We start from the raw sequence: 22,551 nt of genomic DNA, 5'->3' as shown, positions 1-22,551 counted from the left end.
TTGGTGGGTGTCTAAATAGCTAGCCTGTGATGGCCGGGCTATCTACTTAGAATATTGCAAAATGTGCTTTCACCGAAAAGCTATTTTAAAATTGGACACCTCGATTGCACAAAGGAGTTCTGTATCTATAATTCTTAAAATAATTGTTATGTTTTTGTGAACGTTTATCGTGAGTAATTTAGTAAATTCACCGGAAGTGTTCGGTGGGAATGCTAGTTCTGAACGTCACATGCTAATGTAAAAAGCTGGTTTTTGATATAAATATGAACTTGATTGAACAAAACATGCATGTATTGTATAACAATGTCCTAGGCGTGTCATCTGATGAAGATCATCAAAGGTTAGTGCTGCATTTAGCTGTGGTTTTGTTTTTTGTGACATTATATGCTAGCTTGAAAAATGGGTGTCTGATTATTTCTGTATTTTTGAGGAATTTGTAATTCGCGCCACGCCTATCATTGGATATTGGAGCACGTGTTCCGCTAGCGGAACGTCTAGATGTAAGAGGTTTTAATCTGAGAGTGGTTACATTTCTCCAGACCCATCCCTCAGCTTTTACCAAAAGAGGCGGGGCAACCGTTTAGTTATTGTTTCATCTGTGGATTTGCCCTTTAAACAGCTGCATATCATCAAGATATCAAAGTGTCACCAAAAAAAAGGTAAACAACAGGCCTATAGCAAATGCACCATATGGCATTAATTTGTCACATGTAAATAGCACTTTTCAGTAACGCTCAAAGCATGCCATTCTATAAGCGCAGCATTTATTTTTCAACTCGAATCAATGAGCCCAATCAGTCCTCCATGACGACAAAATCATAAACAGAGTAGGGCTGGCTAATAAGTCCTTCGTTTTGGGGTCATGCTCAGGTAAAACAATTTGGCTAATCTATACTTCCAAGTCCTATTCTTGAAGATCAAGCGGTATAATAACATTTATTGGAATTACTGGAATTCTGATCGACTTTGGTTTTTAATGTAAAGATATAATTTAATCGTATTATTATATGTAGTAGAAAGCGATGGGTTAGAAGAAGCCTACATAACCATAAAGTAAAATTTAACATCCATATATGGCCAGCCGCGTAAACTTTAACATTGATTTATCCTGCAATAGATGTGGTTCAATTGGTAACATACATGTTTGTCTTCTTCTAATGCCTCTTAAGGGGAAAGTAATCTAGAAGTAAAAGAATGGAATCATATTACGTTACTGAGTTTGGGTAATCCAAAAGTTATGTTCCTGATTACAATTTTGAACATGTAACTAGTAACTGTAACGGATTACAATTAGAAAGTAACTTACCCAACCCTGCTGACACATTACTGGATTTGTGAGATCTTTCAGTAGCAGAAAGGATTTTATTTAACATTAAATTCACATGTCTAATTTACACACCAAACCACAAATTAAATGAAATCATTCCTTGACAGCCACTTCTGCGTAGGCCGCTGACTGTCCCCCACTCTCCTACACAGTTCTATTGATTTCATACTGTCCAGGACTCTCAGGCACATTGTTGCCATCTCTAGACTGTCCTTGGCTCTCAGGCATCCAATTGTCCTCAGTTTGACTCAAAGTCTCTGGAACAGAGTTCTTGTGCTGGGGCTCAAACATGGGTCTATATATATAAACTCCCCCAGCAACTCCTAGCACAGTGGCAAAGGCTATCTGTGCAAAGGGTATCCTTCGTCGAAACATGTTCTCTGGATCAGGAGTCCCACCTACACTTGCATCGATGATCCTGTAAGAATAGAAGAGATTACCCAAAAGCTTCGCCTTGTATTGTCACACTGATGTTGTACATTACGTTTTTGCAGGAAGCACACAAAGCTTTCTTCATGGGGCTCAATTGTGCAGTAGAATGTCCTATCAAAAGTTTAAAATCACGTGGATGATGTGACATTACCAAGCTGCTACATATGCAGAGAAGGAAATGTAAGCATTTATAAAACTTTGTGTGCATGATACAGCATTAGTGATGTAAACGCGAACCTCAGCTACATACAGCATATGAATAATAAATGACATGAATTGTTGTACGTCACTGTGGTATGTCAGATTCTTTGTAACATTGCAAAACTCTCCACTCATACTCAACCAGATCCTGCGCTACTACACTTATACGAATGCTAATTGGTTATCCTAACTTGCTGTATAAATTCTAACCTGCTACAAAAAGTCAATATTCACAAAAACTGTATCCCCTCTAGACAAAACCGTGGGTTGTTAGCCATAGCTAGCTAGTGAGAGACAAAGGACACACAAATCTTATGTTTTCATAATTTTTCTTGCTTAAACATAACTCACCCCGATCTTTTATGAAGTGTGTGTAGACCAAACCGTCTTCAATTCTAACAATTAAACAACTAACGCTGGCTAGAAAGCGACGTTTGGTTTGAGTGCAAAGGTCGAATATGCATCTACGGCGAATGAAAGTGGACAAGATAAAGGACAACAATAAACTTAAAATGCGATTTGGGACTTGTTCGATTCATCCCCATAAAATGCATATCATAATTTATTCAATCAATTGTATGTTCTATAAGTGGTACAGATAACATTGCAAGCTGTATAACTTTACATCACCGATATGTAACACAATAATGATATCTTGACAATAGCATTTACTTTCCAAGGAATCGTCTGACGTCATCTACCTACGAGCACAAACACGGAACTAATGTGGATTTTGGTGCTGCTCGAATTAGATACGTTATATGTAGTTAGTTTTACTTTATCTAAGTAATGGAAAAGATTCGTGTACGCTTAAATATCGGAAACAAAGCAGAGCCTGTTAAACTGAGAACGAAAATCCCAACAATATAGTGAAGAAACATGTCCTCTTGATAATGGTACAGTACAGTCGTGGCCAAAAGTTTTGAGAATAACACAAATATACATTTTCACAAAGTCTGCTGCCTCAGTTTGTATGATGGCAATTTGCATAGACTCCAGAATGTTATGAAGAGTGATCAGATGAATTGCAAATAATTGCAAAGACCCTCTTTGCCATGCAAATGAACTGAATCCCCCAAAAACATTTCTTCTGCATTTCAGCCCTGCCACAAAAGGACCAGTTGACATCATGTCAGTGATTCTCTCGTTAACACAGGTGTGAGTGTTGACAAGGACAAGTCTGGAGATCAGTCTGTCATGCTGATTGAGTTCGAATAACAGACTGGAAGCTTCAACAGGAGGGTGGTGCTTGGAATCATTGTTCTTCCTCTGTCAACCATGGTTACCTGCAAGGAAACATGTGCCGTCATCATTGCTTTGCTCAAAAAGGGCTTCACAGGCAAGGATATTGCTGCCAGTAAGATTGCACCTAAATCAACCATTTATCGTATCATCAAGAACTTTAAGGAGAGCGGTTCAATTGTTGTGAAGAAGGCTTCAGGGCGCCCAAGAAAGTCCAGCAAGCGCCAGGACTGTCTCCTAAAGTTGATTCAGCTGCGGGATCGGGGCACCACCAGTACAGAGCTTGCTCAGGGCAGAAAAGAAGCCACTTCTCTCCAGGAAAAACATCAGGGCAGTCTGATATTCTGCAAAAGGTACAGGGATTGGACTGCTGAGGACTGGGGTAAAGTCATTTTCTCTGATGACTCCCCTTTCCGATTGTTTGGGGCATCCGGAAATAAGCTTGTCCGGAGAAGACAAGGTGAGCGCTACCATCAGTCCTGTGTCATGCCAACAGTAAAGCATCCTGAGACCATTCATTTGTGGGGTTGCTTCTCAGCCAAGGGAGTGGGCTCACACAATTTTGCCTAAGAACACAGCCATGAATAAAGAATGGTACCAACACATCCTCTGAGAGCAACTTCTCCCAACCATCCAGGAACAGTTTGGTTACGAACAATGCTTTTTCCAGCATGATGGAGCACCTTGCCATAAGGCAAAAGTGATAACTAAGTTGCTCGGGGAACGAAACATCGATATTTTGGGTCCATGGCCAGGAAACTCCCCAGACCTTAATCCCATTGAGAACGTGTGGTCAATCCTCAAGAGGCGGGTGGACAAACAAAAACCCACAAATTCTGACAAACTCCAAGCATTGATAATGCAAGAATGGGCTGCCATCAGTCAGGATGTGGCCCAGAAGTTAATTGACAGCATGCCAGGGCGGATTGCAGAGGTCTTGAAAAAGAAGGGTCAACACTGCAAATATTGAGTCTTTGCATCAACTTTATGTAATTGTCAATAAAAGCCTTTGACACTTATGAAATGCTTGTAATTATACTTCAGTATTCCATAGTAACATCTGACAAAGATATCTAAAGACAGTGAGGCAGCAGACTTTGTGGAAATTATTATTTGTGTCATTCTCAAACCTTTGGCCACGACTGTATGTTCCCTGTTTGGTATAGCAGCTATCATATTTCTAGCAGACTGAACAAGTGTCAAACTGCTATTGATGATAAAAGTTTAGCTAGCTACATCAACATAAATAAGAATGTGTTCTTAACTGACTTGCCTAGTTAAATAAAGAAATACAAATTAAATTGAAGTAGGCAACAGGTGATCCAGGAGCATGCAATTGTACTTGCAGTTTCAGAATGCTTGAGTCTTTCAAATGACTAGTTGATAATGGATGTAATTACCAATGCACATCTAACACAGGCAGCCTAACTGGTGGAGAGATATCTGACGTGTTTTTGTTTATTCTTCTTCTCCTCAGGTGTATTGGGGGTCCATGTCAGTGTCTTCACTGTGGCATTTAGTCTCATCAACTGCTTCCTGGTCCAGACCAGCTTTGTCCCGGATGAATACTGGCAGTCCCTCAAAATCGCACATCTTATGGTTTTTGAATATTCTTGCAACAATATTCTTGAAACTTTAAGCAGTACCCTTCTAATAACCTTTTTGTGGACAATAGGCTGTGTATTCTACTAAATCCTTAATGACTTCACCTATGGCTATTTGACGTGGGAGTGGACAGCAGGTATAAGAGGGTTCTCCTACCCTCTCTTCTTTGCAGCTATATATAAGATATTGCACTTCTTCACCTATGACGCAGTTCAACTCTTGGTAAGTCATATTGAGTACATCTTCATATTTTGCAGCAACTTATAGTGCTGATGCGAAATGCATTGCATGTGACCCCATTGTCAAAACCTGTACAGTATACATTGTGGATTCTGCAGGTATGGCTACCTCGAGTTGTGCAGGCACTGCAATCTGCATTGGCTGATATTAAACTGTACTGCCTTATCCAATCACTGGAGCATTCTGATGTTGCCAAATGGATATTAAAAACAACATGGACAACTTTGTTTCTCATAACCTTTTCACTTATTCCAATTCTGGGTAATGTGGGCTGAAACCATGTGACAAAGCCTCTTTCTCTTTTTTTGTTACTTGTACCTCTGTTCTTGGTTCACATGGCACTGCTGCACCAGGACCCTGACCAACACCATGGAGACCACACTCACAACTCTGGCTCTCTATTACTATCCTCTGCCTGGCTCTAAAACACACAGCAGGTTGGACCTACACAACCTACACCTCTACACAACTCAAACATAAAACCATTTCACTTACTGTGCATCTGTAAGTATTTCCCATTACATGGCAAGTTACAAAATACCTTTTAATAACGCTCCATTAATAACATTGTTTAAAACAGATTTTGCTTGTTTTCTTTCGCAGTACAAAATATTTGATCCTGGTTGCCTTGGCAGTCATTGTTCGTCCGACAGCCTTGCTTGTGTGGCTTCCTCTGTTGGTTTACCACTTCTGGCAGGAAGATAACAAGCTGAAACTCATAACTCACCTTTGATTTGATTTGAGAAAGACCATTGTGCAGTTGTCTTTCACACAAGTTCAGATTCATCTACCCTGTTCTGCCTTTCTGCATGGTATTTTGTGGTGAGTGCTAAAACTTCCTGAAAGATTTCAATGACTGCAAGTAACCAAACTAGCAACATACAGTCATACCCTATGCACGACATGGGGTCCTCGTTTATTGCAGGGATAGCTTTGGTGAATCTGAGAACCTGGAGACGGCCTGCCGCATGTGCCTTATTGGTCTCCAACCTAGTGCGGTCTGCCTGTACACAGGTCTGCTTCACCAGCGAGGCACCCTGGATGTCATGGGTCACCTCCAGACCTTGTGTGACAACAGCGATCCTTCAACCCCTCCACTGCCTGAAGTCCTCTTTCCAATGCCCTGTCACTCTACACCTTTCTACAGGTACAGTCCATTTTGGGGGCTTTTGCATGAGTAAGAACTGTGACATGCTTATAGCTACCAAGGCAGTGCAGTAAATAATCAATATACATTTTTGTAGCCACATCCACTGTCCAATGAAGAAGCATTTCCTAGAATGTCCACCAGATCTCATAGGAGACAAGAGCTATGTCGATGAAGCTGAGAGATTATTCGCTGATCCTCATCATTGGTTGACCTCATTTCCTTAAGTCAATGCTGCCAACCCACCTTGTGTTCTTTGATGTTCTGAAGAAGGTTAGATACTCTGCATTTTGTAATTCAAGACTAATGGCTCCTTCACTGTTACAATCACTTTTATTATTAGCCTTTTCTGTCCTCAGGAGATCTCGGCATTCTTGGAGGGGAATAGATTTATGAGAAGTACAGAAATATTCCACAGTCACGTTCCTGAAGGACGAGTTGGAAAAAGCATCCTAGTTTATCAAAGGCACTGAAGAGAATGAGAATACATTTCTAAGAAGCACAAAGATTTTCCCTTACTCATGTATCTCAAGGACGAGTTTGAAGAAGCATCCTAGTTTACAAAATGCACTGAACAGAACCATCTTGACCATTGGAAAGTTAAATCAAAATGGATCTGTAAAGCAAAGGAATAAATTATAATTAAAACTGAATAACAGATTGATATTTTAAACAGTGAAAATAATGCAACACCTGGCCAGACAGTTTACTATATTAGGGGGGGAAAGAAGCAATCAATATTCACTTTTTTTATTTATTGGGAAGCTGCAATTCATTTTCAACAGCACATCTGTAAATGAAAGGAAATAAATCAGCCTTAATAAAACAAGCCATAGTTGGAATGTTACTGAACAATTTAACGACAACACAGTTGCACTTTATCTCACCATTTTAAACAAATATGTAACGTAGCAGTACATTATAGAAATCCACTGTGGTTTTGCTACTTTTAAAGTTTTACTGCACACAACAGTATCATTGTCAGCAATTGTTTAGGCCATCATCTCACAATTATCAATCTGTCACCTTATGACAATTTGGAATTGAAATTAAAGTGTATTTGTCAGTGCATAACTTCTCAATGCCACTGACAAAAATTATATTTCTTTCCATTGTTGGATCCATCCAATGAATCATTAATCATTCACAATAGGCCTACATTTAGACAATTAAAATGGTAACAGATTATTATTATTATTTAATTTTTTAAACAAGGCCCAAAAATAAGAAATGTTGTGCAAATTACAGTCAGTGATGGTTCTTAAAAAGAACATGTAACAGCTGACCTGATGACAATGAATGTGTACTACAGAGTTTGCTACTGTCAGATTTACTTACTGTATTCCAATGTTTAAATATGACTAACTACAGCAATTAAAGACAATTTATGGCTAAATCATTGCAGCAATAATTTTCTTTGTGCGCATGAGATTAGATGCAGTCAGATACACCACCATTGACACTAACCTAAGGATTGCTTACACAACACAGGAAGCAAGGGGACATTCAGGCAGTGTTAAAAGAACATTGTGCAAAATCACAAAAACAGAAGAATAAGAAGTGAAAAGGCTTTCCAAACACATCCTAAATAGCCTTTGCAACTACAATATCAGCCATTATAAAAAACAGATTCATTAGGTAAGATTATTCTCAATATTTGGGATCAAAGGGCATAGGACCCAACTCTATTTTTACATCAGCCATGTGTCTGTCTGTGTTCCGTCCTGCTCTGCTCCACTTCCTCTCTCTTTGTGACCGGGGCCGGGCCCTCTGATTACGCTGCTTGGCTAGTCTTTCTTCTTTAGTATCCGTATTTGGCACTTCAAAGGGTCTACTGTGAGTTGGCGAAAAGAAATGTCAGAATATGGTAAAGTACAACATTCACAAGATCCTATTGAAAAAACTGTTATGAAAACTATAAACTTACCTTGACCCATAACGTTTTGAGTAGGTATCTCCAAAGAAGTGCCTGTAGACATACTCGTCAAGATCTTCAAAGACGTCATCGTTGTGGCCATGGTACTCATCCATGTCCTCCAGGTAGTCTTCCACACCACTAACAAAGTCTGTGAACAGCATCTGATCGTGGATGAAGACGCCGTTGTGAAAGAAATTGTTAATAAAGCTCTCCAGCTCAGTCCAGTGGTGGAAGTGGTCAACCTCCTGCTGGAGGTAGCTGTGAAGCAGCTGGTTGAACTCATCTGCTCTTATGGGGTCCATGGCTTTGTTGAAGAGGCTCATGGATTCTTGGTAGGCACAGTCGAAAACCCCAGAGCAACCTTTGGGCACTCCTCTTTGTTGTTGCTCAGCCTCTGGGTCCTCCTCAACTTTACCCCCTGACTTCCGGGTGTTACGGTGTGCCTGGAAAGAGTCATCAGTGGATTTACGAGGGTGACGATGCAGGGGCTTGTGGGTTCTGGGCTGCCATGGTTCCTCCTCTGAGTGCTTGTTTCCATGGTCTCTATGATGCTCCTGCTGCTCAGTCTTGGCTTCCTTCCTCTCGTGAAACCTCCGATCGTGAGGCCGGTAAGTCTTGTCCATCATACGCGAAGCAGAGTCTTTGAAGTGGCGGAAGGTGGATTTCACAGAATCAGAGAACTTCCTCAGATTCTCCTTCACAGCCTCTTTGGCTTTCGTTATCTGCTCTTTGTGATGGTGCACAAACTCCTTGGTGGAGTTCTTCACCGCATCAAAAGTGTCTTTCACCTTCCCTATCACGCCATCCTTGGACCTCTTGACTTTGGCCTGCTTGTCTCCCTTGGCCCTCTCCTCTTTGGTTTCCACATAGAGCCTCTCCCAAAGGTCAGAGCGCTGCTGCTCAAAGCTCAGCTTCTTCTGCAACTCCATGAGCCGTGACTGCAGCTCCTCTGTCTCCGGGTCGACCTCTCCTCCAGCCCTGGTGTTGCGGCTGCTCAGCTGCTCCCTTAGCTGGTCGGTCACCTTACGCTCATTATCCAGCTCCCTCCTCAGCGTCTGGGCCTCAGCCATCAGGGCCTCCCTCTGGCTCAGGAAGCTGCGGAGGCGCTGCGTCTCCTCCTCCAGGTGGTCCTTCAGCCTCTGGTTCTCAGACAGCATGGAGTCGGCCCCGGCCCCAGTCTCCTCCAGTTCTCGGATCTGGGAGCGCAGGTTCCTCAGCTCCTCCTGAAGGGTGGACAGGGACTCCTCCTCACGCTCCAGGGAGCTCTTCAGCAGCTGGTTCTCCACCATCAGGTGACTCTGCTTAGACTCAATCTTAACCCTCTCCTCGCCAGTCTGCTTCAGTTTCATGACCAAGTCTTCTTTCTGGGCCTTGTTTCAAAACAAAAATACATCATTTGTTATGCATCCACAAAAGGACTATTAGCAAAACACTTAAACATATGAACAACAAGGGGAACAGTTAGGCTTAAATTAATAATGAAGATGGTTAAAAGTGAAATGATGACAAAATACAATTTCTTCACTGTCAGACGAATAAACGACAAATCAATTAATGGTGAATTTTGTTGCAGCAGTTGAATCTTTATCTTTAGATATTAGTCCACCTTCAATTTATATGGAAAGACCCACCACTAGTGTTAAATTTGAACCGTAACCTGTACTTGCATGTTACCTGTAGCTGGGCCTGTTTGGATCTGAGATCCTGGTTCTCTTTAGTAAGCTTGTCCATAATCCCTGTGAGGGACAGCATCATGTCACTCTTGTCCTTTAGGTCTTCTCTCAGACTCTTAACCACGTCCTAAACGTGTGGAAACAGCATCACCAAAGTGAGCAAATGCATTGCTATAAAATGAGAATACACTTAAGCTTCATCTCACTCTACAGTTAAGTGGAGTGTCAAATGGTTCTCAAGGGGGCAAAAAGCCATCAAAAACAAATCGTAGATAATAGTCACGTAACATGAAGAGTTTAAATGTGAATTCACAAATATATGTGCGAGCAGCAATATGAACGTGGTCACAGGATGAAAAAGGAGAAAATATCAGTTGGATAACAAAGAAAGCACTTTATCATGTAGGAACAATCTTCTTTTATGTGCAATCACTGAAAGCATTGAGAAGAAGATTTCAAGAATTTGTATCATTGGTACAGTGTGGCCATATTTGAATGCAGAGAGAAAAAAAACAACTATTAAAAGCCTTATGTCTAAATACAAAATCTGGATTGAATCTGATGTATGGTTCATGAGGAGAATATGCCTGCAGATGATTTTGAGCATTAGCATTACATGACTTGTTAATAGTTTCCTTGTTTTTGAGATATCAAAACCAAATTCAGTGTGGTTCATCTTTGGGATGTCCATGATAGCAATGACAAATTACAAGTTGCTAGACCACTATGGAGTATATTTACACTGGTTTAAATGGACACATAACCCGATTTTGACCAATCCCTTCGTCTTTCTCGAAGTAATTTAAGACATGGACCATGGGCTTACTTTCCAAATGTGGTGTAATTTGGTCCTATGGTTCATGAGAAGAAGATTTTTGAAGTATTTTAAACCTATTTTAGCATATACGCATCTACTGGTAAAGTGTGGCCATCTTTGAATGCAATGTTATTTACTCTTTAGGGACTATTTTGATGAGTCCAAAGACCACATTTGGAATGAATCTGACTTTTAGTCCATGAGATTTGATTATTTTAAGCATTAGCTTTACATAGTCAAAAGTTCATTGTTAAGTTTCCTTATTTTTAAAGATATCAATGCCAAATGTAACATGGTTCATCATGGTAATGTCTGATGACCCTAAAGTTAAGTTGATAGGCGATTTTGAAGTGGATTTACAAAGGATTTAAATGGACACGTAAAATCTGATTATCAATAACTCAGCCATCTTGTAACCAATCCCTTAGCTTTTCTCAAACTAAGTTAAGAGGTGTACCATGGGCCTACATGCCAAATTTGGTCAAGTTTTCCAAAATGTTCAGGATGGAGCAAAATCTATGCTGACGTACTTTCCTTGAGGCAAATTTGTTCAACATAAAGACACCTACATACAACGTTTCAAGTCTCTAGGTTAAACGGGGGGCGGATATGAAGGTTTAAGTGAGGTTGCTTAACACTGCCACCTTTAGGCCAATCGGTGCAATTATTTTTGTCTAAGTTAATCATGGCTAGTTTCAGTGTGCCAAATTAGAAAAAAAGTTACCAATCAAATCTTAAGTTATTTGACCAGGTCAAGAAAAACAATCTAAGCATAACAATAGATTTCAGTGTCGCTGTGAACCCCTAAATATAAACCACAAAAACAAGGATAGGCTACACAGTATAATATAGGGGGCTTGCAATGTATTTCATTACAAGGACCTCATTGCCTAAAGAAACATTTTGCTTCTGTATGTCATATCAAAAACTATTTGAGATCAGTGGAAAATGTAACAAAGCTAGATAGTGTTTGACCACTTCCTTTGAGGCATAATTTGTTAAAAAAAAAAATTTTAAAACATCCTTCCGTGTGGTTGGTGGTGAAGATACATTATTTTGCGAGCAAATAGCTCTCTGGAAGGAGCAATAGTGTGCTTTAGTTGAGGCATAAGCATACTTACCACAGAAGTTAGATTTTCTTGACAAATAATAGTGAAATGAGTGTACTCACTGAGCATTGCTGTGAAAGTTGTGGATACATCAATTTAATATTGAAATGCTTAAAAGTTCTTCCTAAAATATGATACTGATAGTACCAAATGTGACATTAGGACTACTGGCACTTTAATGCCTGAAATCTGCAAGTGTTCAGTCAAAAGAATGAGAGAATTCTATAGCTGGAACAAAGTTCACCAAAAAAGAAAGAAAAATCAGCTTCTAAGACAGGGAAATAACATGTATTTTGTTTTATTATGCTAATTTCTTTGAGAAGGATAGAGGGAGGTGGCTTATGATACCGAACTGTATGTATCAAGAACTCTTTACAGACCTTGTTGATGACATTTGGTCCTTTATGACACTGAGGCTGCAGATCTCTCGAATTACCAAGGTCGTTCACTCCACAGATCTTCTCCACAATCTTCTGTCTTTCCTGAACCTGTACTGTGCCTGTGTTAGAATGAAATATTAGGCATTCCCTTCATTTTCCATAAGCATAGGCATGATTCACCAGATGATAATACACATTCAAGAATAGTAACACAGAAGCAGAAAAGGTTGTGGGAAATGTCCACGTCATGTTAGGTGCACTAAAAAGGGTTCCCACTCTTGGACAAACAAACATTTCAAGACTTATCCATGCAGACCAATTAGTTTCCAAGATTCAAAGCTATTTGGTGACATTGATCAGCAGTGGCAAAATCAACTCAATAACAGAAATGTGTTATTGTGTGTATTTTTATTGACTTATGACCACACTCGCTGACAAATTAGAAAACCCCCGACATTCCATGTGTGGGATGTAGGTGTTGGAATTCCCTGACCCTTGGGAAATTAGGAACCCATTGTTACCTCACCTTACCAAAGAAGACGGCACAAGAAAGTGATATACTACCACACACAAAAACAGAAAATAAATTGACTTACATTCAACAAGTGACCCATCATGAGCATCTGGTTTGTAGTCAACTCAAAATGTGGCACCCCTCTATGATTAAGTTTATCAGTCATATTCAGCATGTCACCTTTCAGCCAGCTCTGAGCTGCCAATAACATTGGAAAACTGATTGCTTATTGACCACAACCCAGATACTGTATTAAATTTTTATATTTTAATCATTTAGCAGACACTCTCATCCAGAGTGACTTACAGGAGCAATCCGGGTTAAGTGCCTTGCTCAAGGACACATCGACCCTCTTAAACACTAGGCTACCTGCCACCCTATGACAAAATTATTTGTTTTTACACATAAAACATTCTGATGAGGATGGATTCAAGAAATCAACAGAAGCACTGTAATTCTCTTTTCACCATCTTAATAGGATGTGTATCCTTACAATATGATCAAATATATCTATGTAGGCACTTGACATGCTTTGCATAATCCCACTAAACACACAGGTTTAGATTGTGCTACTTAAAACTACGATGCGGTGATGACACATGACATTCACATGACATTATCATGACTTATGAACCTAAGCAAACCATCCACTCCATACTGTACCTTCAAATTTTCCTAGAACACAAAACCAACACAAGTTAAAACTGCTAAAACAGCCCTCCTCGAGAATTCCTTTTACCAATGATTCCATACTTATAATGAGCAACACTGAAATTCTTCATCACATATGTACCAATATTTTCCCATGATGCTTACCATAGAAGTGACCAAAGCCCATGCTCATGGCGATGATGAGGGCTAGTAGGATACATTTGTTAAGGGTGCTGCTGACATGGCCTTGAGGTGGGGGAGCAACGCGAGGTTCCTGCTGCACCTCCTCCTCCTGTACCTCCTTCTGCTCCTCCTCTAGAGTCTCCTCTAGGTCACTGTGGCCAGACTCCTGCACCTCCTCTCCAGGCTCAGGCACAGAGCTAGTGGTGCTCTTCTTCACCCTGCGCCTCCGCACTACTGGGGTGACCTGTTCTCCTCCCTCATCCTCACTGCTGCTGGAATCTGCAACCACAGGCTGCTCCGCAGGGAAAACTGCAACATACACACACCCACACAAAGAATCATTAGTGCACTGAACCATAATTACAATGTAGACATGTAGGTTGACATGCTTGTAAACCATGCTTATGCTGCTAAAATCATTAACAGCACATTGCTGCTTGAAATATACTGTTTTAATTGCCCTCATTGATCTAGTAGCAAAGTGCGGTCCATGGCAATATATCATGTCTCCATTCAATTCTAATTAAAGAGCGACTGCCCCTAAAAAGCTACTTCTCATTTTGAAAACGGCCTATGTGGCATCAATATGAGTCAGAAGCAGTTATTCTGCTATCAAAATTGACTACAAAGTGTAAATGGGATCATTTGTCATAAAGTCAGTCTCATCCAAAACAAAGATATGCGAAATGGGAAAACAATGTATGGGTACCGTAAGTTTTCCTTGGGTTGGGTATATTTCAATCCTGCCCACAGTTGGCAGCACCAAGTAATCATCAATTCAGCGCTCAGCTGCAGGCGACCCCATCGTAATGTCCATGGTCAATTTGGTTTGACATGCGATATCCCTATGGGGCTATTTAGGGACCATCAGTAAATTACACAATGTATATGGGACAATATTTAAAAAATGTCAATAGCTCCAAATGTACTTACTTAAAAACCTCAAATCTGCTATAAATTGTGGAAATTCAAATATTTAAAGCATTGAATGAGACAACTAAAAGATATGAAACATAAAAATATTGTCCCATTTACACAGTCATTTATTGACGGCCCCTAACTAGCCCTAGAGATAAGCTATTCAATGTCAAACCAACTTTGCCGCAGTGGCACACCAGAGGCTGAAGCTAATTGGCTAAATAAGTTGGCTAGCACTAACTAGCCTAGGTGACATCAAGACAAGACCTGGTTAGCCTTTCAAGTTATCTGAAGGGTGAGTGATTGTGTACCGTTTTGGCAAAGTGAATGTACAAACACTTGCCACGTGTGAACACACACACACACACACACACACACACACACACACACACACACACCTCCCAAGACAACTCTTATTTGGCTTCGGCCATGGCTTCTGCATTTCTCAATGACCAAGTCAGTCGAAAATCTAAGCCAAATCAGGAAGTTCAGCCCCCCTTTAAAGCCTATACATAGTTTTTGTTGTAAAGCAGGGCTCTCCAACCCTGTTCCTGGAGAGCTACAGTCGTGTAGGTTCACACTCCAACCCTAGTCTAGCACACCTGATTCTAACAATTAGCTGGTTTAAAAACCAAGTGAGTTACAACTGAGATTGGCGCAAAAAACCTACAGAAGGGTAGCTCTCCAGAAACAGGGTTGGAGACCCTATTGTAAAGCTAGGCTTCATGACATTGGTGCACATTCAACTGGGGAAACAAAAAGAATGCTTTAGTCTTCCAGAGGAAATGCCAAACCTGTAAAACTGACCCACATTGCTGTGAAAATTTGCTTATGTTTTGCTTAACAATAACCATTGATTGCAAAATCTGATTAAAGACATCCCTCTGGTAATAGGAGCAACATGTAAACAACATGCCTCAGAATCACGTTTAATCTAGGTTACATGATCACAGAGGTGACCACTAGCCTAAAATTAAAAGAGAAATACAGGAGATCCAGACTAACAACTAATCAAATATTCTGATATACAATGTTTCTGAAATAAAATGTATTATAGGCTGGGCTAATTATACATCAGGTATATCAGTCAAACCAATGACATTTAGCCAAATCATCACTGGGGCAACTTCCAGTTGTTAAGCCTAAAAAAAACACACATCATGCTGAAATACCACGCAAGTGTTTCGTTTCGCACATTTAGTGGCGGTTGCAACATCCTTCAAAAGAAGCAGAACTTGTTTACGTCATTGGACAGCATTTGCCCTGACAACAGCTTATCAGGTTTAGGCCTGCTACACTGTGTTGAGCAAGACAAGCAGCACGCTATCATATTCACACCAGTCCAGTTTATACCACCTGAGAGAGAACGGCTGCCAGACATCTGCCCTTTCAGTTGGCAGCCCAAGTCCCACAGACTCTGTGGAAGCTTCCAGTGGCCCATCATCAGCCTGGCTTTAGGACAAGGGGAAGGGGAAAGGGATAGGAAGGAGTGCTTTGTTGGTTTCTTCTGTTTGTCGTCATGCCCTATCTGTTCTCTTATCCACTTAAGTTGCTTGATCATCACCAGACCATCAAACCTTGCATGGAAACATCTCTTACATTTGTATTTATCTTTGCAGTTCAAAGTTATCTAAATTCTCCAATTTACCTCATAGTGGAATTCATTGAAACATCCCCTAAAGGGTGTGTTGGTTTGCCCTACCAGTCTCTGCTGCGCTGAAGGTGTACTGGCTGCTGGAGGAGGTGCCCAGGTAGAGCTCCTCACTGACTGCTCCCTCTTCCTCCTCCACCGTCTGCTCATCCCAAGGCCCAAGCTCAGTCTCCCTAGTGTCCCCCAGAGTCACAATGTCAGAGTGGTCACTGGAGGAACACAGAGTCACTTGCTCGTCCCCGGCCACCTCACCTCCAGCCTGCAGAGGATATTCCACATGGTTGGCATAGGGACTGGAAACATAGCGACATGGGAATCATACAAATATACAGCTGAAGAATGTTTTGTTTTTAACCCTCACCTCAGAAGCAGACAATGTCTCATCTAAGGTTTCTTCTTTCAGAGTGGCATCAAGAGATGACTCAGCCCTCTCCTCTGTGCACTCAGCTGAAACACATTTAGAGGACATTTAAAATTTCAAGACAAGTTGAGTACATGCCATTTACTGTGAGCACATAACATCTCAATACAGCTATAAATGTGTTTCATTACAGATGGTTAAAACAAATTATGTAGTGTTTTTCTGATACATGTATATTACAATGTAACAGTTTTAACCCAGTCATCAATAGATTTTTTTGTAATAGGCCTAGATATTTCAAAGTGATTTCATTTGTCACGACAAGGCATATGGTAACTCCTCCTACCAGAGAGAGAGGTGGGTTGGTCCTGCAGCAGCTCTGGCTCCAGCAATGCGCTCTCTGGGAGATCAGGTCCACATTCCAAGCCGTTCTCTGGCCCCAGGGCCTCAATATCTGAACCCTTAGAAACAAGCCTATTATATTAGCCTACCACATTTCAGACAACCCTACATGAAGGCATACTATGATCTCCAGTTCACCCTATTAACCATCAGCCTTTCAAATTAATCTAGACAGTCGGCATAATGGCAATGACTGGCATAAAGGCACTCAAGAAGTAACTAAGATGACATGAAACTTTGAATTAGTAAGTCACTAACAGTCATATCCATAGGCCAGTCCCATTAGAGTGCACTGAGGAATTTCAAGGGCTCTAGTTCCTAGTACTGGAATATTGGTCCTACAAGGGTTAGCTGAGGTGCTCAGGCTGATGGGGAATCAAATAAGGACCCAGGTAGAGTCAGAAAGACTCGACTTACTTCATTACTTATGATAGTCCACCCACAGGAGGACTCTGTGTCACTTGAGCTCTCTGACATGGCTCCGCCAGCTGGTAAAAACAATGGAGCACACTGTAGAAAATGCATTGGGAATTATTATTTTTTGCACAAGAGGAACATTTGAATACTCAAATGCAAAATGTATCATTCTGCATAAAACCACAGTTCACTGATATGACATTGAGATAAGACAGTTCACAACAACAGTACACAGACATTGCAGCATAATGCATGCCTTGTTGACAGGGGAATGTCTAGCTCTCAAAAACCATTCATCTCCATATGGAGGGTTTTCAGCCATTACATTCGCTCACATTTGGATCCATGTAAACTACAATTTTGATGTTGTGTTTTAACGTTTAGAAACGTCAATCATCACTTTCAAAACGGTTTTCTAAACATATGCTGGTATGCCCCTTATCTTTCATGTCAGCGAGAAAAAAAATTCTGATAAAAGAGATACACTTACTGTAGCAGTTTTGCACAGATTCATACACTGTGTGTGCCTCCAGCTGACGAACTACACTTCCTCCCTAGTTAGCTTACACCAAAGATGGATATACTGACAATACACGAGTCTCCCTAACAATGGGAGTCATTGTCCAGACGGGCTAGATGGGCTGTCTAGCTTCTATCTATCTGTTCTTTGGGTTGGTGGATACATCTCATTATTATAATACTTTTTTGAATATTCGATGAGAGTTGTTGACTTTAACCGCCTGTATTCAATGGAGAGAGACGCTATGCTACTAGCCTCATGCCATGACTATGCATAGCCATCTCGAGACAACTCGGATATAAAGTGTTTTTTCTCAAAGTTGCAAGTGTTGTGTCAAATATCCCCCTGACAGAATCCCCCCCTTCTAATTTCCTTCATTTTGTGGCTAGAGTCAAATACTTTCTGTGGCACACATCAGAGTCAAATACTTTCTATAGAACAAACTTCACGTCAGGATAGGCAACCGAAATTAATAATTAATGTATGTATGTTATATTAAACATAGAGGGAGTAAAATGTTGGCAAGCGATAAACATTTCAGAACAACTATGGCTGAATTATTATCCTTACACTTTCAAAAATACTAGTCGGATAAGCCATGGGAGAGATGACTAATTTTGGCAAAGAGTTGTATTTATAGACTAATACAAATCAGTAGCGGATTTCGGTACAGCCGACATGGGCAGCCGCCCAGGGCGCCCCGGGTGCGGGCGGAGCCTGAGGAGTGGGTTCGCCCAGGGCGCCGTACAAACTACAACCGCCACATACACTTAAACTGCAGACAAAAATGCTTTCTGCTACTAAGATCTGTGAAATGTAGGCTAAATTGACAACGGTGTGGCGAGCAGAAATCTCAACTAGAACAAGTCGCAGCAATGAAGAACGCAAAGAGGGGAAGTATTCTGCCAAGGGGGAGATTTTCCGCACAACACCGGGATATCACGTGGCCTACTTATATCAGTACACTCTTAACAACTTATGCTTATATTCGAGAAAATAAGCCATTCGTTTTTTTGTTGACCAAATTCGACAGTCATTATTGACCTCCATCCAAAAACTCCTTGCTCGGTGAAAAAACACCGCCTAAAGGAGGGAGACAGATTTTCTGCCGAGTTGGACATCTCTCTTCCTCTCTGATTACACACACGGGTGTTCTGAACACACTAGATACCTAACAAGCACTCTAACGTGGCAATATGGCTGTGTGGGAACACTAACCATATAAAAGGTGTGTAGTAATTTACATTTTGTTTAAAATAAGTAATAATGTTTCACTGATATGAAAGATACGTTACTTATATTTCCAAAACAGTACCGCAAGCGTTGCGTGTTAATGTTTAGAGTAAGCGTCCGGGCACTTAACACAACTCCCCCGGTAAGAAGATACTATCGTCAATAGGCGCTATAGTAGTTTGCGTCTATGAATGGTAGGGGATGTCATGCTGACCCCCTTTGCTGGTGAATGATTGCCCCAATGCCTCACTTTTGGGGAGATCGAAAACAGTTTGTATGTTTCTCTGTATAGGCATAATATTATTTGCAGCAGAACATGATAAAGAGTTTATACAGCTTTCAGAGTACCCAGTAGTGGTTGTGTAGAATGTGGGTTGTGGGGGGCAAATGTCAATCCCACCACAACAACAAACATTTTGGAATACTGTTACTTTACCACCTAACTAGTTTACTGGTGAAGGAAAACGAAACCTAGTGAGTATTGTTGATATTATTTCAACAAACCGAGTTTGGTGTGCACGGTTCAATGCATGGGGGCCTTCGTAGCTGCACTGTGCAGGATTGCGATGCCGCCAGCTAGCTAGCCAACTACAGTTAGCACATGATGAGTCCAATCCGCAGTCGATTATTCAACAAATGGATAGTTATAATGGATATATATATATATATATATATAACTATGTAGCTATGTAACGTTATGATATGCTCAATACTAACAATTATCATAATAAATGACACAACCAGGTGAAAATCCGAACGGAGGGGTGTTTTCTGCAAACAGCTGCTAGATAGACTGAAATGTAAACAGCTTCTTGCTAGCTACCTAACAGTAATAGCTAGCTACTAGTACGCGTTAGTTTATCTAACTTATCCTACTCTGTAACTACAAGAAGTATGACTTACAAACCACTCTAACCTGACAAAACATCAGACAGTAATATCATTACCCAGTAAGTTTCCAACGTAGAAAGTACGAATTTCTGCAAACGATTATTGATATTGCAGTCACAATTGCGCCCTCACAGCTTCATCGATTTCAATCCAACAACAACACAATCAGCGACTCGTCAGCAACACTAAAAATAGTACTTCCGGATCACGGAATTTTGAAACGTTCTAAATAAAAGTCTCCCACGTAATTGTAGAAACGTGTCAATAACCTGTATTTATTCATGATACATGAAAAATAACTGTTTAAACATTAACAATGAAGGGAGCAGGGTAAGGTCAAGGAGGAGAAGGGGGCAGGCAGAAGGGTAAGGTCAGGGAGTGGCCAGGGGACAGACAGCAGGGTAAATTCAGGGCATGCTCAGACACTGAAAGAGAGGACACAAAGACCTCTGGATTATTCTGCTATTTCAAATACAATTAATTATGTTATGCAGCACAATGAAAAGATTGATAATGCATTTTTGAAGGAAGTTGCCCAAATTCTGCAATGGCCAACTTCTACAAAAAACACAGCAAGGATTCATGTCGGGCTGCTTAAATGGAAAGATGACAATTTTGATATAGGCCTATGTGCTTGTGTTATGCAGCTAAAGGAAGGCAGGGATAGTAAAGTGGTGGAGTCTATGCCGGACACTGGTGTTAATCAGGTGCTTGAATTAATTGAGTCACAGGAAGGAGTAGTAAAGGGTGGACCTAGTGCTATAGTAGGAGTTCAATGTACTGATAGTGACGCTGTTCTCTGTAGTGATAAAGTTAACTATGGACTACTGATAAAAGCATAGATCAGAATAATTTGACACAACGGATTATAAATGCTGTTGAACCCCCAAATTTGACACATAAATTGTATCGGGGTGGTCGTGATGTTGGGGATCACCAGAAAGTTAAGACTTGCCACAGAAAGGGGAAAAAATAATAATAAATGTTTAGATTATTATGCTAGTTCAATGGCAGTACATGCGATCATGCAGCATAATGACACATTTGAGTTCCAATTTTGGGAGGAAGTTGACAAAACTTTGCAATGGCCATCTGGAACAACCATTGTCATTAATCATAGTATCAACATTCTTAGGAACATGTGTAATAAGAATAGAAGTAAAATTCAAAGTCTTGTTCATGAGATTGAGGAAGAGGTTGAGTTAACCAACCCTTTGAGCCTGTCACCCATATGTAATGACATAGGAGATAAGCGTGACAGCACAAACTTAAGTCAGGGCAACACAGTCAAAGACAGTACACTAATTGATAAAAAAAAAACACCAATCAAAACACAAGAGTGGGGAGGAGAAATGCAGTGAAACGTAAATATGGTGAGGAATGGGTCACACATTAAAAGAAACCCAAAACACTGTTTTGTTGCTGTAAATAACCAAATAACAATAAATGAGCAATGCTAGCATGTGATATCTGTGAAATTGGTATCAATTTGATAGTCAAAAGGATGTAGAATTTGCTACTTTTCTATGCAACTCAGAATCATGTCGAGTTCATGTACAGCCATTGCAAAATGGATTTAGTCTTAAAGCGGACTGTGACACATTTATACATTCTATTGCTAGTGACAACAAGGTGAAATTAAACAAAATGGTACAAACAGAGAATGTAAATTAGGTTCAGGTTCAAAACCTTGCCTGTGGAGAGTTTAAATGATGGAATGTCAACTGCTCAGAGAAGACCCTCAGACTGCCAAGTTAATATGCAAAATGTACACACTTTTGAGGATAAAGAACCTGCTTCTGAGTTTCATCCTGATGTAGCCAATAATTCACATGACGAAGTGTCAGTGGTGCTGCTCAATCAAATCTCAGACACCCAAGATATTGGGATTTAATACTACCACTTAAAGACATAAAGTTGTGGTACAAGTTGTCATACAGGGTTATTAGATGAGGAAATCATAAGCTCTATGACAACTGATACAGATGAGCAGCATGTAACTGGAGAGGTAGGTTGATGTATAAATAAGCAGGGATACACTGAAATGTGTTTTGTCAGATGAGACAAACTTTGGATGGTTCAGGCATACCACTCTAAATAATGGTGTGTTTACATTGACTCGTGATGAATGGAAGAGGGTCCATTTGGAGAGGAATGGTAGGTACAGTATTTGGTTAGTAGAGAACCTACTGAGTCTTTTGCACCTCACCTTAGCTGAGACAGTAAACGTTTTCCTCTAGTGATACAGTCCAATATGTATTCCATATACAGAGAACTGCATTGCTGGCTATGTTCTGTTGCATGGGTAAATAGTCACAAACTCTGAATTACCAAATAATTTGTATTTATTAGCAAAAGATAATGAGACAACTGCTGGGTACAACACATAATGTTATGGTTTCACAGAACTAAACTCAACAAAAAAAGAAACGTCCTCTCACTGTCAACTGAGTTTATATACAGCAAACTTAACATGTGTAAATATTTGTATGAACATAACAAGATTCAACAACTGAGACATAAACTGAACAAGTTCCACAGACATGGGACTAAAAGAAATGGAATAATGTGTCCCTGAACAAAGGGGGGGTGAAAATTAAAAGTAACAGTCAGTATCTGGTGTGGCCACCAGCTGCTTTAAGTATTGCAGTGCATCTCCTCCTCATGGACTGCACCAGATTTGCCAGTTCTTGCTGTGAGATGTTACCCCACTCTTCCA

At 40.5% G+C, this 22,551-nt stretch overlaps 1 protein-coding gene, 1 long non-coding RNA gene and 1 pseudogene across 5 annotated transcripts; 1 reads left to right on the top strand and 2 right to left on the bottom strand.

The window, feature by feature from the left end:
* Positions 1 to 1,342: 1,342 nt before the first annotated feature.
* Positions 1,343 to 2,661, bottom strand: LOC106562222 (uncharacterized). Its single transcript, XR_001318997.2, has 2 exons — positions 2,312 to 2,661; positions 1,343 to 1,745 (listed from the first exon to the last, which is right to left on the bottom strand). It is a non-coding gene; the product is annotated as an uncharacterized lncRNA (long non-coding RNA).
* A 2,348-nt stretch (positions 2,662 to 5,009) lies between these two features.
* LOC106562255 (GPI mannosyltransferase 3-like) lies at positions 5,010 to 7,878 on the top strand (annotated as a pseudogene). The gene is made up of 5 exons (XR_006757753.1): positions 5,010 to 5,029; positions 5,808 to 5,869; positions 5,973 to 6,194; positions 6,292 to 6,467; positions 6,554 to 7,878. The product of XR_006757753.1 is annotated as a GPI mannosyltransferase 3-like (transcript).
* On the bottom strand, positions 6,929 to 20,042 carry ccpg1 (cell cycle progression 1). Of its 3 annotated transcripts, none has more exons than XM_045688839.1 (10): positions 19,889 to 20,012; positions 17,189 to 17,259; positions 16,716 to 16,830; positions 16,370 to 16,455; positions 16,060 to 16,267; positions 13,422 to 13,748; positions 12,092 to 12,210; positions 9,787 to 9,912; positions 8,122 to 9,482; positions 6,929 to 8,028 (listed from the first exon to the last, which is right to left on the bottom strand). In XM_045688839.1, exons 2-10 carry the CDS (start codon positions 17,246 to 17,248, stop codon positions 7,845 to 7,847), a joined length of 2,586 nt encoding a protein of 861 aa, XP_045544795.1. In that variant the 5' UTR covers positions 17,249 to 17,259; positions 19,889 to 20,012; the 3' UTR covers positions 6,929 to 7,844.
* Between the last annotated feature and the right edge of the window lie 2,509 nt (positions 20,043 to 22,551).

Source organism: Salmo salar, chromosome ssa11, assembly GCF_905237065.1.
Source record: "Salmo salar chromosome ssa11, Ssal_v3.1, whole genome shotgun sequence".
In the NCBI taxonomy this organism is placed as follows: domain Eukaryota; kingdom Metazoa; phylum Chordata; class Actinopteri; order Salmoniformes; family Salmonidae; genus Salmo; species Salmo salar.
This window is presented reverse-complemented; position numbering and strand designations above follow the sequence as displayed.